This window comes from Oncorhynchus mykiss, chromosome 27, assembly GCF_057628025.1.
Source record: "Oncorhynchus mykiss isolate SJ-2025 chromosome 27, ASM5762802v1, whole genome shotgun sequence".
Taxonomy (NCBI): Eukaryota; Metazoa; Chordata; class Actinopteri; order Salmoniformes; family Salmonidae; genus Oncorhynchus; species Oncorhynchus mykiss.
In genome coordinates this window covers 7,679,131-7,697,405 of record NC_143048.1, presented here as the reverse complement: position 1 = coordinate 7,697,405, position 18,275 = coordinate 7,679,131, and the positions used below count along the sequence as shown (strand labels likewise).

The window sequence follows — 18,275 nt, the reverse complement described above, 5'->3', positions numbered from 1 at the left end:
TTTCAGTCAATTTCGTAATTTCTGGTTAATTTTACCATCATCAATTCTAAAGATATCTCAGCCTCGCGGATATTTGCACATTAGGTTCTGCAGAGTCACAGTCGATCAAGTGCAAATGTCGTATTCAAAATCAAAATGGAGTGACACCTTCACTATTAATCTGTGACACGGTATTACTGTTGCAGTACATGGATTGGCTTTTGTCGCCTCCCAGTGGTAAAAAGCTAGTCATCAAATGGCAACGATAACACTCCTTCTTTTTCTTTTAGTTTAGCTTCTTAAAAACGTTTATATCAAAAACTCGGGAGTCTTATCGCTCTCTCTCGCTTTCTCTTTTTCTCTCTCTCTCACACACACACACACACACACACACAACGTGGTGGGAAAACACATAAAGGAATCAAACACTAGACTCATAAAAATGTTGATTTGTTTGACAAGATTTTGTGTTTAGTATCTCATTGCAAAATGAAACGTTTGGGTACCCATTTGTTTTTTGATCATACAAAATAATTAACGTTGGTCTATGTATAATACAAGTAATGACATTTAATTTGAGGTTTGATAAGACTTGCTCTCCTGTCCTTGCCTCTTCTAAGGGATTAGTTACTAAAGTCTTCCTGTGAACCATAACCCATCTCACCTCTCATCCTCCAATTCACCATCTACCAAGGGTTCAGGTCTCTGGGCCATCAGGCATCCCTAGGATTGTGTAGTGAGATCAGTGCAACATACTATAGAAGGGAAGGCGATGTCAAGTGTAGGTGATCAGCCACATCTAATCAGGTCCTGGGATAAAGTTAATTCTTAACATACAAGTCCAACATTATTGCACACAGAGTCAGAACATACAATAATTATAAGGCAGAAGAAAATGTACCCATAAAAAACTTTGCAGGTTTAGTGCACGACTAAAGCACACTGCCAAGCTGTGGTGAGGACCTTAAAGTAATAGATGGTGGGCATTTCAGTGGCAGCATGTTTTGAAATATTTCTTTACACCAAAATGGATGATGATGATGATGATTTTACATTATTGTGAAATGACTCGAAAAAATGATTGGTTTTAGTCTAACTTGAATGGCTTGTTACAGAAGGTGTCTAGAAGCAGTTATCTAGCTAGTGATTCACTCCCCTGACAACTCAAATTGAATCGTTCCACTGCTCTATGTCCGCTACATACTTCAGTCTGAGACTGCCATCGTTTAAGTCATTTGTGGTGACTTCAAAACGAGGGGTGTTGTACAAAACAAAGTCACCAGCGATTGGATCGTCTCGAACCCCCAGGATCAAAGTCAATGACACATTTTCCAAACACCGCTTTACCCACGTGTGTTCTGGCTCTGGCCCAACCCATCGGTTTCTGGGACCAATCAGAATGGCTAGAATGTGTTTACGTTCTAAAAATTGTCGGGGAGGTACTCATTACGGAGAAGAAAGTAACATCTGTGGTAGTGGCGTAGTGTTTGGCCCGGAGCAAGGAGTTTGGGTAGCCAAGCAAAGTCATTCATTAATGCGACTGTTCTTAGAAGGGCACCTATTGAGTCATTGCTCCCAAACACACTGTCAGGCTAGATGTAATCTCGGAAACCCAGAACTAATATTTCACGTAAACTGTGCCAGATGCTCAATTAGGTTCTTGGGGAGATATAAAGTCAGCAAAAAAAGAAACGTCCTTTCACTGTCAACTGCGTTTATTTTCAGCAAACTTAAGATGTGTAAATATTTGTATGAACATAAGATTCCAACAACTGAGACATAAACTGAACAAGTTCCACAGACATGTGACTAACAGAAATGGAATAATGTGTCCCTGAAAAAAAGGGGGGAGTCAAAATCAAAAGTAACAGTCAGTATTTGGTGTGGCCACCAGCTGCATTAAGTACTGCAGTGCATCTCCTCCTCATGGACTGCACCAGATTTGCCAGTTCTTGCTGTGAGATGTTACCCCACTCCTCCACAAAGGCACCTGCAAGTTCCCAGACATTTCTGGGGGGAATGGACCTAGCCCTCACCCTCCGGCCCAACAGGTCCCAGACGTGCTCAATGGGATTGAAATCCGGGCTCTTCACTGGCCATGGTAGAACACTGACATTCCTGTCTTGCAGGAAACCACGCACAGAACGAGCAGTATGGCTGGTGGCATTGTCATGCTGGAGGGTCATGTCATGATGAGCCTGCAGGAAGGGTACCACATGAGGGTGGAGGATGTCTTCCCTGTAACTCACAGGGTTGAAATTGCCTGCAATGGCAACAAGCTCAGTCCGATGATGCTGTGATACACCGCCCCAGACCACGACGGACCCTCCAGCTCCAAATTGATCCCGCTCCAGAGTACAGGCCTCGGTGTAACGCTCATTCCTTCGACGATAAACGCAAATCTGACCATCACCCCTGGTGAGACAAAACTAAGAGCACTATTTGCCAGTCCTGTCTGGTCCAGCGACGGTGGGTTTGTGCCCATAGGCGACATTGTTGCCAGTGATGTCTGGTGAGGACCCGCCTTCCAACAGGCCTACAAGCCCTCAGTCCAGTCTCTCTCAGCCTATTGCAGACAGTCTGAGCACTGATGGAGGGATTGTGCGTTCCTGGTGTAACTCGAGCAGTTGTTGCCATCCTGTACCTGTCCCGCAGGTGTGACGTTCAGATGTACCGGTCCTGTGCAGGGGTTGTTACACGTGGTCTGCCACTGCGAGGTTGATCAGCTGTCCGTCCTGTCTCACTGTAGCTCTGCCCAGGCCACATCTGCAGTCCTCATGCCTGCTTGAAGCATGTCTAAGGCATGTTCACGCAGATGAGCAGGGACCCTGGGCATCTTTCTTTTGGTGTTTTTCAGAGTCATTAGAAAGGCCTTTTAGTGTCCTAAGTTTTCATAACTGTGACCTTAATTGCCTACCGTCTGTAAGCTGTTAGTGTCTTAACGACCGTTCCACAAGTGCATGTTTATTAATTGTTTATGGTTCATTGAACAAACATGAGAAACAGTGTTTAAACCCTTTACAATGAAGATCTGTGAAGTTATTTTGATTTTTACGAATTATCTTTTAAAGACAGGGTCCTGAAAAAGGGACGTGTCTTTCTTTGCTGAGTTCATAAGAAAAGATACTGAGACTATCGCAGTCTCCACAACCCTAAAAGGAAACTCTCAGCTCAAGCATGGGCCAAATGTCTTCTCCCTTTCCAAAATTTGAAAGATACGAACCCCCTTGGAATCTTGTTTTGTCCAAATTATTAGTGATGAAAAAATCTGCACACTGGAACAAAGTTCCTTGTTAGTCGTTGCATCCCGCAGTCTGTTGACAGACTACGATACCATCCTATGTTGCGTGCATCTGTCCACGAGATGTTAGGCTAGAAGTACCCTCTGTGTGGGTGATGGGGGTTCAATGTTTGGGTAATACTACCCCCTTCAAAGGTCTTCCGATTTTTCCACCTTTTATTTTTTAAACTCCTTTGCATAAATACTTCTGATGCATGAACAGAAGAACATACAGTGCCTTGCGAAAGTATTCGGCCCCCTTGAACTTTGTGACCTTTTGCCACATTTCAGGCTTCAAACATAAAGATATAAAACTGTATTTTTTTTGTGAATAATCAACAACAAGTGGGACACAATCATGAAGTGGAACGACATTTATTGGATATTTCAAACTTTTTTAACAAATCAAAAACTGAAAAATTGGGCGTGCAAAATTATTCAGCCCCCTTAAGTTAATAGTTTGTAGCGCCACCTTTTGCTGCGATTACAGCTGTAAGTCGCTTGGGGTATGTCTCTATCAGTTTTGCACATCGAGAGACTGACATTTTTTCCCATTCCTCCTTGCAAAACAGCTCGAGCTCAGTGAGGTTGGATGGAGAGCATTTGTGAACAGCAGTTTTCAGTTCTTTCCACAGATTCTCGATTGGATTCAGGTCTGGACTTTGACTTGGCTATTCTAACACCTGGATATGTTTATTTTTGAACCATTCCATTGTAGATTTTGCTTTATGTTTTGGATCATTGTCTTGTTGGAAGACAAATCTCCGTCCCAGTCTCAGGTCTTTTGCAGACTCCATCAGGTTTTCTTCCAGAATGGTCCTGTATTTGGCTCCATCCATCTTCCCATCAATTTTAACCATCTTCCCTGTCCCTGCTGAAGAAAAGCAGGCCCAAACCATGATGCTGCCACCACCATGTTTGACAGTGGGGATGGTGTGTTCAGCTGTGTTGCTTTTACGCCAAACATAACGTTTTGCATTGTTGCCAAAAAGTTCAATTTTGGGTTCATCTGACCAGAGCACCTTCTTCCACATGTTTAGTGTGTCTCCCAGATGGCTTGTGGCAAACTTTAAACAACACTTTTTATGGATATCTTTAAGAAATGGCTTTCTTCTTGCCACTCTTCCATAAAGGCCAGATTTGTGCAATATACGACTGATTGTTGTCCTATGGACAGAGTCTCCCACCTCAGCTGTAGATCTCTGCAGTTCATCCAGAGTGATCATGGGCCTCTTGGCTGCATCTCTGATCAGTCTTCTCCTTGTATGAGCTGAAAGTTTAGAGGGACGGCCAGGTCTTGGTAGATTTGCAGTGGTCTGATACTCCTTCCATTTCAATATTATCGCTTGCACAGTGCTCCTTGGGATGTTTAAAGCTTGGGAAATCTTTTTGTATCCAAATCCGGCTTTAAACTTCTTCACAACAGTATCTCGGACCTGCCTGGTGTGTTCCTTGTTCTTCATGATGCTCTCTGCGCTTTTAACGGACCTCTGAGACTATCACAGTGCAGGTGCATTTATACGGTGACTTGATTACACACAGGTGGATTGTATTTATCATCATTAGTCATTTAGGTCAACATTGGATCATTCAGAGATCCTCACTGAACTTCTGGAGAGAGTTTGCTGCACTGAAAGTAAAGGGGCTGAATAATTTTGCACGCCCAATTTTTCAGTTTTTGATTTGTTAAAAAAGTTTTAAATATCCAATAAATGTCGTTCCACTTCATGATTGTGTCCCACTTGTTGTTGATTCTTCACAAAAAAATACAGTTTTATATCTTTATGTTTGAAGCCTGAAATGTGGCAAAAGGTCGCAAAGTTCAAGGGGGCCGAATACTTTCGCAAGGCACTGTATGTGCTCCTCTGCGATGAAGGAGATTCATATAATTGTTTCAATACTCCATCATCAGAGATCTGGTTTTACCTTAAATATTCTGTACTGTATTACCCAAATTAATTTTTACCTCAATTTTTGTGTACATTTTCAATCATTCATTCATCCAGAAAAGGCATTTAGAGGCCTGGTTCTGACTGTGCTGTTGTATCCTACAGTTGAAGGTGGGGCTAATTTGAGAAACTTGACTGGGTGTATAGACTGGTGAAATGAGAATGGAAGACGTTCAACGTTGAGGAATACAAATCTCAGACGTGTGGATGATTCATGTGGGCAAAAAGAAACAGAACATTTGAAATTAAAATAACAAATTGTGGTTTTAATAGCTCTCAGGTAACGGGTTCAGATCAGCAAGCTGCATGTCAACTCACACATACTGTGTACACACACACACACACACACACACACACACACACACACACACACACACACACACACATCCTGATTCCAAGTGTTAGGCTGCCATGAATAATGATGAACTCTAGTTTGGTGAACTCTAACCTCTGACCCGGGCCTGACCCTGTCCTAGCTCCTGGTGAACTCCAGTCCCGCTGGACTCTATTCTGAAGTTTTTACTTCCCTCTGTTCAGATATACAGCTGTCAATAAGGAACACACAGGTCTCCTAGAGTTCGAGGTTCCAATCAGTCTTATTACTTTACTGGACTGCCAGTCTCTATCATTCAAGCCACAATCACCCATGTAGGTCATTTAACACTGAGCTGTGTGTCTTAAACCTTCCTTCGAAACAGCAACAACTCCCGTCCATATATCACTCCCGTTCCCTCATCCTCACCCACTAGCAACCTACCCTATCTCACCATACAGTATACAGTATCATCATTTCCCAACCCCATGGTTTGACCCCCCCCCCCCCCCCCCATCTCAGAAACTTCACGTTCTGGAGCTCTGAGAACAGACTACTGAGTAAGACATCTGAGTGACAGCCTGTAACTCCTCCTCTTCTCTGCTCCTCATCCTCCTCTCCTGTCCTCCATGACTCTTCATTGTGTTTTGGGCTTGGCACCGCCAGGGGTTGTGTCAGGGGTGGGACCACCACCTTGGGCAATTCTGTGGAGACTGTATTAAAGAGAGGAGTCAATGTCACATGATCTCATTTACTTTGGTCATTTGACAAAAGGTTATAGGTTTTTTTCCATACCATTTCTCCAATACTGCCAGCCATTACACATTGAGTAAATGTCACAGTTATTCAGAAATTAGTTCAGGGTCTGCAGAGCTGCAATGGAAAACTACAGGAAGGAAAGAGGAATGTTGCATTCCACCGTCGTGACGAAAGATGGCGCCATACTCACATGTCCTTGGCGTTGTCCACGTTGGCCTGAATTCCTGCAACGAAGCCGTCCACTTTTGCCTGGAACGTCAAAAGAAGTATTGGCGAGAAACTCACTTCATTTGAACAACTCAGTGAATAAATCAAGAGAGCAGTTGTCAGCAGCGTGAGTGAGGTTTTACCTGGTGCTGCCTGTAGACCAGCGGTAGAGAGAATAGAGCGATCACACCTGGAGAAGAGGACAGAAGGGGAGGAGATGGCATGTGTTAAGCTTTCTGATTGAGTAAGTAGCTTCTTCAGACTAACAACATGGCAAGCCCTTTTATTCAAATCAAAAGGCTGTTGATAAAACAATATAAGCCCCGTCTTCAACTGAAATACTAGAAGTGCAATATTCGACAATGTCGGCATGCATCAGCCAATGGTATCAGTCTCTGCAGGACAAATGGCCATCATGATTATTGAATGGCAATTCAATAAAGTTATTTGAATACTGATTCCAACTGTGTCTGTGATTCTCACCAATGATGAGCACAGTAAGGCCATTACACAGGTCTCCCAGGAAAGTCACCAGGTACATCAGAGCCAGGAGCTGAGAAGAACGAGAGGAAACACAGTGAGCTCCACATACACAACGCACAATTTGAATGTACTCTCTGCAATAAGCATAGCAAATGCCATCAAAATATAAATATATTTAACAAGTGATTTTTATCCATAGCAACTTACAGTCATGCATGCATACATTTGAAGTATGGGCGGCCCCCGGGATTTGAACCCCCTACCCTGGCGATGCAAGCGCCATGCTCTACCAACTGAGTGGTACAGGACCGCCAAAGACTTAGGATGCATAAGCTTGTGGTAAATGTGTTGCAAAGAGTATCTTAAATAATCCCACAGCAACCCCCCCCCCCCCCTCGCACCCCCTCAAAACCTTTCGTGAACTAACACTCGCACTTGACTTTTCCCCCCTCCTTACTAGCTCTGACTTTCCCGATAGCTACTTTATTGAGGAAAAATTTACTTACTAGGACTGAGATATGTGGTTGTCCCACCTAGCTATCTTGAAATTAATGCACTAACTGTAAGTCTCTCTGGATAGGCGCGTTTGCCAAATGACTCACATGTAAAATGTCAATGAATGCACGCATCATACAAATGAATGAGTACATATTTCCCAGATCATCCACCCTTAACCCTTGTGGAGTTGGTGTAATATAGCTCAGTGGGTTGTCACTTAGGGCCCATGCCCCCATCCTGAAACGGGACACCCCCTTCTCAGAGAAGACGAAACTCCTCTCGTACCCTGTAACTGGGTTAACAGCCACCTGTGTCCCATGTCACATACCGGCCAGGTCAGGGTTGAGACCAAGGGGGCTCTGCGGCTTCTGGGGCTCAGGCTTAAGGCTACGTGGTACAGTCACACTGGCTCTCACTAACTGTGATAAGTCACACTAAGTACTCCTGCTGTAAATTTACATTTAACCCTAAAGCATTATGGTGCAAGTCACATGACTGTTGTTGATTTAATGTGCCAATGTTTTCCTTCTACTGTCCCAGGAAAACTGGAGAGAAAATGAACGAAGTCTAAAAAGAATGTTTCTAGCAGAAACCTTGTATCATTTCATAACGAACTGAGATTCAGATTAGAATTTAATTTGATTGAATTACTAGTCGGAAGTTTGCCGTACATGTTGTGTGACTCCGACAAGGGAACACGCTTCATCAATATGTCAGGACTGACCTAGAGTGTGACTGAAATACACACAGAGAAATGTCATACATGTTCTGTATGAAACACATACATAGGATGGGGAGAGGGAAAGGACGAGAACCTTTGGCAAACTGTCAAAAGTAACCTTTGCGTGAGCACTATGTTGTTTTAGCCTCCCCCAACTTGCAATTGCGCTTGCTGCCAGTTTGCTTGCATCACACTCCGATGCCCACAGAAACCAGGGAACGCTGAAAGCGGCGGGACCATATGTGCACGATTATCACAATCATATGAACCACAGTGAGTTGTAGGTATGACAGCAGCGGTCTTTGATAGTGGTCTTGTTAGGAAACACAGTCGTCATTTGTCATTTGACGACGGTGGGCATGACAACGTCGTCATCTCCAGTGAGCGGGGAGGCAGGCTGATGCCAGTACAGAGCAGAGGAAGAGAAAAAGGTGGATAGAGAGAGAGGAGGGAGGGATGTCTGCTCGAAGGAAAGAGAGTCGAGAACAGACAGCTAGATGTAGTAAGGTTGAAGTAAATCCACAACGACAAGATGGCCTCATGGACTGGGTTCAAGAGACAAGGAGGAGAAGGGAAGGAGATGAAAAGAGAGAGAGAGGCAGAGAGAGAAAGGGCATGTTTTGAGGGACAAAAGGTCTATGCCATTCTGAAGAGCTTCCTTGTGTAAAAAGTTATTTGAACCTTAATAAGGATCGGCCGCTTTTCTTCAATTTTCACCTAAAATGACATACCCAAATCTAACTGCCTGTAGCTCAGGCCCTGAAGCAAGGATATGCATATTATTGGTACCATTTGAAAGGAAACACCTCGCAGTTTGTGGAAATGTGAAAGGAATGTAGGAGAGTATAGCACAATAGATCTGGTAAAAGATCTGGTACCATCATATTTGAAATGCAAGAGAAAGGCCATAATGTATTATTCCAGCCCAGGTGCAATTTAGATTTTGGCCACTAGATGGCAGCAGTGTATGTGCCAAGATTTAGACTGATCAAATGAACCATTGCATTTCTGTTCAAAATGTTGTATCAAGACTTTTTAATAACTTTTCATGTTCAAAACTGTGCACTCTCCTCAAACAATAGCATGGTCTTTTTTCACTGTAATAGCTACTGTAAATTGGTGCAGTTAGATTAACAAGAATTTAAGATTTCTGCCAATATCAGATATGTCTATGTCCTGGGAAATGTTCTTGTTACTTACAACCTCATGCTAATCGCATTAGCCCGCGTTAGCTCAACCGTCCCGCAGGGGACCCACCAACCCTGAAGAAGTTTTAAGTGAATGAATGAGACTTGAGAGGAGCTCTTGAAGGAGAGCATATAAAAAAGGTACTGCCATATCCTGGCCCTTTCTAGACGAAGATCAATGAGATCCAACACCTAGGCAGTCTCACCTTGAGAGAGTCGAAGAGGTTTCCAACCAGGAAGAGATTCTTGAGTGAATTAGCAGCAGAGACGACTGCAACGATGACCTTCTGCGTGTATTGGTCAGCCAGCTCCCCACTGAAACTGATATCCAAATCTAGATACGCCCTGAGGACAGAAAGAGAGGGGGGTAGAAACGGAGGGCACATTAAAAGACAGAGTGATAGAGGGGGAGTGATGGAGAAAGAGGGAGATAGAGTTCAGGACCAATGGGAAAGGAGGAAAGAGGCAGTGTTGGATAGAAAATGAGTGATTGTCGCCACGAGCGTCATGACGCAGAACACGGTTTGTCGTCTTATGCCTCAATGATTTTCATCAGCACAGATATTCAAGTCAAAATGTCCTTTCGGATCACGATGGATGAATTCTATCAACTAATTTGTCACACAGCAGTGGTTAACCTAAGAAAAAACTGCAGTTTTCTTAAAGACAAGCCCACCGGACTGTGATCCCAGACAGGATTTATTTTGGGAGGTGAGGGAATCCAGCCAATTAAGAACCTATTCCCGAATGCCACTCCCACAATGTTATTAGAGAAGAGAGGAGATAAACAAGAGTGGAAGGGAGTGGGGGATGAGAGGAAATAGGAGAGGAAAGGCGAGAGGAAATAGGAAAAGAAGAGGGGAGAGGAGAGGAAGAAGACAGGAATAAAGGACAAAAGGGGAAATATTTTTAAAAGAGCAGAGAAGAGGACAGACAAAGAGAATGGAGAGGAGAGAACATGATTACATTGAGAGAAGAGAACCCCCTCCAGGTGTAATAGGAACACTTCCCCACCCCCATTCTATCCCATCTCATGCCAGGTGGCCAGCCACTCACTTGAAGGGGGGCACTCCGTCTCCCATGTTGAGCACGTGCAGGATCTTATAGTAGAGGCTGACTGAGACGGTGAAGCACAGGGCGCCCAGGGAGATGGTGGAGATGACTGTGATGATGCTGAGCTGGAACAAGGACAGCAAACCCACCATCAGCCCTGTGAATACCATGCCTGTACGCTCTGTGTCCTTCCAGTAGATCAGATCCATCACTGAGGAGAGGAGGGGAGAGTAGAGGAGCCAGAGAAGGATAGACGGGACGGAGAGGGGAATCGACAAGAGGGAGAATAGGTAGAAAAATAAGAAAGTTAGATGCATTGTCTACATGTTCAATTCAAGTATAAACCAATGAGAAACAGAGTGGAAGCCAACATGGTCTTCATTGAGGCAAGGTGGGGGAGGGGACAAGCCCATGCATCTGACACTTCCTCAGATTATTTTAGTTGGTTGCTAACGGACGCAGGGACAGTCAGAGCTGCAAGAGTCTCTCCTCCTCCCTGTTCCTGCCTATGTGCCTTATACAAAACCCCCACAGCATCACCAGCCAGTCAGTCCCTGTTTGTCTCTGATTCTCCAGTGCTCAGTGGGCCAGAAGGCCTTTCAGCCGTGCGTAGGCAGAGCAGAGGGACAGTGGTCACCAGGCAGAGAGAAAACACAGACAGGAGCAGGGGGAGATGTCAAGTCTAGGCCTGGGCTTAATATAGCCCGCGCACTGTGTAGATGAAAGGAGAGAGAAGAGGAAAGAAAAGAGGAGAGGAGGGAGCAGGAACCCTGAATTTAAATGTTGCCTCGGAGAGCACCTGCTGACAATCTTCAAGCCCGCTTCCACCCCCTTTCTGCACCCTGTCCGTCTCCCTCGATCAGTCACCCAGCAACTGGAGCCACTGCGACTGGGCCCTCTCAGAGCCAAAATGGAGGCTCCCCTGGCCTGATCCCTCCATGGAATAAGTAGCAGTAGCTCCCGACCAACAGAGTAATTACAGCCAAAACACTGATAGCACAGTGTAATGAAGCTGAACTCGGAGGTGGTAAACTGTAGTGACAAAGACATGTGGTCGTTACTCCATGGCTATCAGTGTTATGAGTGAGCCTGGCCCTGGAAATTAGAATAGAGTGCACTGATATACCTGACCAGCAGGAGGACTATTTATAAACATTACCACACACTATTAATACCCTGAAAGCCTCCAGTACACACACACACACACATCTGCCCACTGTCCCAACAGCTGGAACTACAGTACAGTAGCATACAGCTCTCTGATGTGTTGGCACTTTGCGACATTGACCAGCACATGGTAACACTGTTAAATGCACAGACTAAGTGCACTAAGAAAAGGAAGACATACCACAACAAGCCGGGGCAAAACAAACACCTCATTTGACGGTCCAATAGATTGACTCTATACTAAGTCACGATTATATTGGTTAATGTTAATATAGTGATATAATGAACTCTCTGAGAATAGTACAGACAATAGGAAGTGGGAAGGGGGAGTCACACGCGCGTGCACACACACACCAAATTAAAAGCCGTATTTGCCATAATCTTAGAGAAACCTCTCTATCTTTGCCAAGTTCCGCATACTCTTACACCATGAGGAAATACAATGCAGCACTCCTCTGACTGATCTAACCACCACAGAGCTGAGCACTGACTGACTGACTGATTACACTGACTGACTGACTGACTGACTGACTACTCTGACTGACTGACTGACTGACTGACTGACTGACTGACTGACTGACTGAATGACTGACTGACTGACTCAATCTTTACTACAACATAATAAAATCACCAGTCAACCAATTCACAGCCTGACCTGGCATTTTATTTACCACCCCAACCAAAACCACCACCCAGCCATTTTAACACTACGGGGCATGCAGGAAGTCCCAGAGTAGCCCTGTGAAACACCTTGGCTCTGCCAACCCTGCTGCCCAAAGAGGTAACCCTGTCAGATGGGGCACAGATCAGCTCATTACACTACTAGCCTCTTACCTACACACAAACAATCACATATATGGTCCCTACATGCTGTAACAAGCTATAACACAACTCTGGGTGGTCACCACTAAGGCCAGAATGAGCAGGTTTTCAAAGGACCAAAGAGTTGAATTTTTGTGCCATGGAAAAAATGTTGCGATACTGGTATCGTCAAAACCCTAGTCGCCACCATCTAAAACACTCCTTAGGACACTCTTAACCCGCCTGAAACAATCCCATCAATATGCAGGCAGACACACACACCTCTGCAAAGTTGGAACGGTCTCAAACACTCACTGGTCAGTGAGTGGTCAAAATCTCCCCAAAGACCCTAGGCTGTAGCTGGTCTCCTGGCGTTCAGACTCCTCTCCAAAGCCACAGTCACTAAATGCACAGCTCTACACTGGACAGACAGTCAGTCCCTACATGTGGAAACGCCCCGACGTCTGAGGACGACAGGTACTGTAATTCTAACTGTGCCAATGTCTGAAACGAGACACTGCTTTGCCCATTCAATAGGTCACCTGCCTCCCCACCTAGTCAATTCACTGATAGATCTCAGTGTGCCGGCTCACACCGTCTCATAATATCTCCATCTTGTCTCTCTGAGCCCAGGGTCTTACCGTTTATGTTGGCCATTTTGGTTGCTGCTCAGGCGATCCCCCCTTCTCTCTGTTTGTCTCTCTCTCAGTCCCCCTGCTCTCTCCCTGCCACGCTGAGCTGTTTTTGGCCTCCCCTGCCCCGTCAGCAGTACAGAGACTTTTCACTCCAAAATAATCAGCCCAATAGGGCCCGCCCCCCTCAAGACTCATGTAGACTACAGCATAGATAGATACAGAGATAAGATAGATGCCAAATATATTCACTTATTCACACGTAGTACATGCATATACTGTATATGTTGACCTGAGACAGAGACAAATCTTGAGACACACACACACACACACGTTGGCATACACATAGATGGCCATGGTGGATAACATAGAGACGCAAAGAGACATAACCACAGACAACGACGACACACAAACCCATTCAGAGGAAAAAACACTCACACAGAGACGAAAAACGCACATGGACACAGACGGAGAATTACATAACACACTTATGTAAGCAGAGACAGGACAGACAACAGCTAGCAAAGGAGAAGGTATAGAAGTAAAAACACATTATTGTGAGATACAAACAGTACCGTCCTACCAGTAGGTACAAACTCTTAGGGAAAAAGGGTTCCAAAAGGGTTCTTCGGCTGTCCCCATACGAGAACCCTTTTTGGTTCCAGGTAGAAGCCTTTTTCGGTTTCAGGTAGAACCCTCCGTGGGAATGGTTCTACGTGGAACCCCAAACGGGTTCTATATGGAACCAAAAAGGCTTCTTCGAAGGGATCTGCTATTATGACAGCCAAGGAACCCTTTTAGGTTCTAGATGGCATGCGTGCGCAAATAACCTCTATTCAGATATGCATAGCAGTAGTCTAACCTGTAACCAGCTAGTCTAACCTCACAATAAACACGGGGAGTCAAATGTGTTCTGACATATCTGATATAGAAACCAGATGGTTTGCTTTACATGATCTAGAAACCCTTAAAGCCTGTCAACAGCTTGACCAGTCATTAATCACCCAGGGTCAGTGAGAGGGGGGTGGGCAGAACAGTACACCCAGCCCCCAGTCCACCCAGCCGCCGGGCCAGCCACCCCCCAGTCCACCCACTATAATAAGATTGGAGGATATGACGGAGGTCCATATTGAGTGGCATCCCCCTTGAAGAGTCATCCATATCGACCATGGAGGCCAGAGAAGATAGATTTAATGTCTCACACTTGGTCTCTCTCTCTCCCTCTTTCCTTCACTGCCCTGTCTCACATTCTCTTTATCATGTGTACAGTGACCAAAGGGAAACGGAAAGATTAGGGTGCCAGCGTGTATGTCCCAGCAGACATACATACAGACAGAGCAGGAATGATTTTTGGTGGAATTAGCCCATTACCCCTTGACACAATGAAACACACAGGGCTCACAGCAAAAATATATTCCAGGGTCTATGTTACTCAGGCAGTGAGAGGGAATGCTTTGTGCTCTCAGCAGCATATCGAGGACAGAGATGGGAGGGAGGTAACGGGGTAGGGGTCACTGTCTTCCGGCAGATGGCATCATTCTAACACGACCGCGTTGACATGAACTATCAGTGCAGACGCACTATCGGACGTAAGATAATGTCACAGAAGTCAAATAGAATGATTCCGGCAAGGGGATGGTAGATGCTCAAATTGTAAAGGTAGTTCCAAGATAGGAAAGTCACATAAAAATAGGTAAGATGTGCTACAAACGTTACCTGCTATGTGGGTGCATATCGTAGGGCCTGATAGGTTGAGCACCGAGAACCACTGTTCGCTAACCAGCTCTTCCTGAGTGTTTCGACCAATGGAGGTGGAGGAAGTGGATGACACGTCATCGGTGAGGCCGCCTCTTGGTCGCACAGCCGTGAGCAGTGGGGCGGTGGTTTCCATGGTTACGAGGGACTCAGGCTCAGGGGGTGGTGATGCTGCTGAGAAACAGGACACAAGGTAATTGTGACGAGGTCATTGCCCTGCATCAAGTTAGTCTACAGGCAGGTCGCAATAGATCAACTACAAATGTAATTTATCTAACGACGTCATTATTTACCTGAGCCTCACCTACCTTACAATGGGTGGGGATTTTGCAATCTTATTAACAAAAGTGCTCATCCTGATCCTAAACAACAGGAGAGAGCATGCTGTCCAGGGAGTCTAAAGCACAGTGGTGTCTGACTTCATCTGTGGTCACGCACGCACGCACACACGCACACACGCACACACACACACACACACACAAACTAACACAGTCTGTCACAGTTATGTACTATCAAATGGGACACACTTCCCATTTTCAAACATGGAGGTTACACCCATTTACCCTGGAGCAATATGCTCGCCCACAGTGTGATTTCAGGGTCTAGAAAGCCTGAAAAGATGCAGTATCTCCTGCTTTTATAAATGTAGCTCCATGCAGGTATATCTACCCTGATCCCATCTACCCACTCATCTAGATAGCCCCACCCCACCCCACCCCCACTGCCCCATAGTGGGCTCACCCTGGTGGCTGTCAGAGGGACTGTAGTGCTGGGGCTCCAGGGGCTCTGTCTCCTCTCTCTGGGTCTCTGTGTCCCTCTCTTGAGGTTCAATGTCAGTATCTAGGAGAGAATCCTGGACTGTCACAGTCTGTCTGTGGACATCCCTCTCCCTTTCCTCCCTCTCCTCCTCATCCTCTAGGGTGAGGAAGATGTGGGGGTCCCTCTCCCTTTCCTCCCTCTCCCTCTCCTCCTCATCCTCTAGGGTGAGGAAGATGTGGGGGTCCCACTCCACGTCGGGGGAGTCCAGGGGGAGGAGCGATTCCACGGTGTCCGTGCGGATCAGGGAGGTGCGGCCTCCCCTGGCCCCGCCCCTCCGCCGGCTCCCTGACGATGAGTCACGATGATGTCGCGAGGCTCCGCCTGCCTCGGCCTCGGCGATGGCGATGTAGGAGAAGGTGGGCTCGAAGGAGTTCTGTCTCGGGGTCCCCCAAATGGAGGGGGATGAAGCTCCACCGTCATCATCCTCCGGACCCCCGTCTTCTTCGTCAGACCACTCCCTGGCCGTCTGCAGGTCGTACAGCTCAGACTCCTCATTCCCACCTGGAGAGAACAGGCACAGGAAAAGCCTCAAAGTAAAACCTATATTGATTTGAGTATTTTTGTATTTTTACATTTGTTATCCGGTCCTGTGTCAATGTTACATGTTGAAAATTGTGTCGGCTTTCATTGCAGAAAACCTATACATTTAGCCATAGACTACAGCGAAATCGTTCATCCTGGGAGAAAGCTATACCAGCACGCAATGTCATTCCATAGACATATCACATGTTCTGTGGCGTTAATGTCTACGGAGGAGCCGTTTGACGTCGCTTTCTCATCTACATATCCTCTGATGTCTTTGAGCGCCGAGTTGAAAGCCCAATGAAGCACAACATGCTTTGTCTGAATGAGAGGGCAACATCCAAAAAGGTGCAAGACACTTTTGATGGGAGTAATCTTTCCAGATCTCATTATTCCGAAAGGCTACAAAAGCGTTCAAGCAAACAAATGGACACAATCATCTTCAGGTTAGACCTGTAGACATGTCATAGTATGTTTTTTTTTTCTCCAAATGATGATTCTCACATACAAAGTCCAATCATTCACACGGTCCATTTCTAAACCTCTACTGTATGTATGCATTGTGTGATGTTACCGTCAGTACAGGGAGGTGTTGAATCAGGCGTGGAGGAGACAGAACCATATTCCTCTGGAAGAAAAAGAACAAGATTAATCAGAGACATGCCTATTACCATTGGCTGGGGAACTATCATAACCACAATTGTGAAATGTACAGTGCAAAACAGACTATTTGTATCTTAAAAACTGATTAAGGACTGCCGTTTGGCCACTCTTATGTGAAACTGGAGACACTTCTATAACGTCTATGTCTACAACTCCTCTCCTCTCTTCCTTCTATTTCTATGTCTGCAACTTTTCACCAAGGCCTATTTGCATGTAAGGCTGGAGAGCAGACACTATCGAGATAAGTTTCCCTCTCAATATAAAGCATTGTATCACATTCAAAAGCATTACCACACATAGCCTATTCTCAGACAGATTACGTGCTTCCAATTGTGTAAATGTGTTTCTATAGTGTCTCAATTCATTAAAATGAGACTGAGAGAAGAAATAAAAATGGTTGCATTTGTATTTTTTAGGAGAATCCATGGCTCAAATCCAGGTATTTGAGTAGCCTTTTTCTAAGCCATTACCCAGTCTTTAAAAGCAATTTCATTGGTGTTTGTATGCGTTATGCTAACAGCTAACTATGTCCCCTCTCCTACAGTAGAGATCAGCTCTGGCAGAGCAGGCAGGGGGGAGGTCTTAACTACATTAACTAGCCTGCAGCCTCAGATCATCCAATAAATCAAGCAGCTGGTAACTGTAAAAGAAGCCCTGGCTAAAATGAAAACACCTGCATACACACACACACACACACACACACACACACACACACCACACACACACACACACACACACACACACACACACACACACCCGGTGCTCAGTCAATGAAAACACACACACACAGCCTACACACCCTGAGAACACACACACACATCTGCAATAGGTCCCTACAAAGGAAAATAAAAAGGTGTGTCTGCTACAACACTGCATCAATCCATCCGTTCAACCGTGTGTTCATCAAGGGAGGGAGCGAGAGAAAGAGAGGGAGAGGGGAGATCGATGGCCACGCATATGGCTATTACAGATGCTGTACAGATATATGGGGATGCGAACGACAGACAGACAGTCAGAGAAAAGCCGACACACTCACTGCAGTGGGAGAATCCTAGAACCTGGCCCATGCTCCATCAAGGCACTGCTGGGCCCATCCAGTCTGGAAGCCCCCCTCTCTTCCTCTGGATCTCTCTCTCTCTCTCGCTGCTCACTCCCTCTTCCACCTCCCTCCCTCCCTCGTTCCACCGATGCAGCACTGCTGTTTCTCTCTGGCTCTCCCTCTATGCACCCTCCCCTTCCTTCTCTGGCTCACGGGCCCCTCCCTACCTCCTTCTTCCTGCTCTCTCTTTTCCCCTCCCTCTCCTGCTCTCTCTTTTCCCCTCCCTCTTGCTCTCACATCACTATGACGGCAGGGGAGCAGCACAGGCAGGGCAGAGCCAGAGAAAGAGTGTGTGTGTGTGTACATATGTGAGCGTGAGTGTGTGCGTTTCCCTCCTTCCATTCATGACTAATCATTAGTGTGTGCATCCAGCCGGGTGGAGTATATC

At 45.7% G+C, this 18,275-nt stretch overlaps 1 protein-coding gene across 6 annotated transcripts; it reads right to left on the bottom strand.

The window, feature by feature from the left end:
* Positions 1-5,453: 5,453 nt before the first annotated feature.
* Positions 5,454-18,066, bottom strand: rtn2a (reticulon 2a). 6 transcript variants are annotated; one of them, XM_036965377.2, is made up of 10 exons: positions 17,825-18,066; positions 16,700-16,753; positions 15,526-16,104; positions 14,746-14,958; positions 10,433-10,640; positions 9,583-9,721; positions 6,971-7,040; positions 6,631-6,677; positions 6,471-6,529; positions 5,454-6,234 (listed from the first exon to the last, which is right to left on the bottom strand). In XM_036965377.2, the coding sequence occupies exons 1-10, from the start codon at positions 17,853-17,855 to the stop codon at positions 6,159-6,161; spliced, it is 1,476 nt and encodes a 491-aa protein (XP_036821272.1). In that variant the 5' UTR covers positions 17,856-18,066; the 3' UTR covers positions 5,454-6,158. The 6 variants fall into 6 exon arrangements, with proteins under 6 accessions (XP_036821272.1, XP_036821273.1, XP_036821274.1 ...); XM_036965378.2 differs by having other exon boundaries at positions 14,746-14,955; positions 17,825-17,998; XM_036965379.2 differs by lacking the exons at positions 14,746-14,958; positions 15,526-16,104; positions 16,700-16,753; positions 17,825-18,066 and adding an exon at positions 13,039-13,236.
* Positions 18,067-18,275: the final 209 nt, after the last annotated feature.

Bases quoted from the DNA above. Each gene is read 5' to 3' on its own strand.
- rtn2a (XM_036965377.2), bottom strand. From the start codon at position 17,855: ATGGGCCAGGTTCTAGGATTCTCCCACTGCA. The intron at 10,641-14,745 runs GTAACGTTTGTA...TCCTCTCCTCAG, and splicing joins GATATGCACCCACATAGCAG to TGATGGATCTGATCTACTGG. The intron at 9,722-10,432 runs GTGAGTGGCTGG...TTCTGTCCTCAG, and splicing joins GACGGAGTGCCCCCCTTCAA to GGCGTATCTAGATTTGGATA.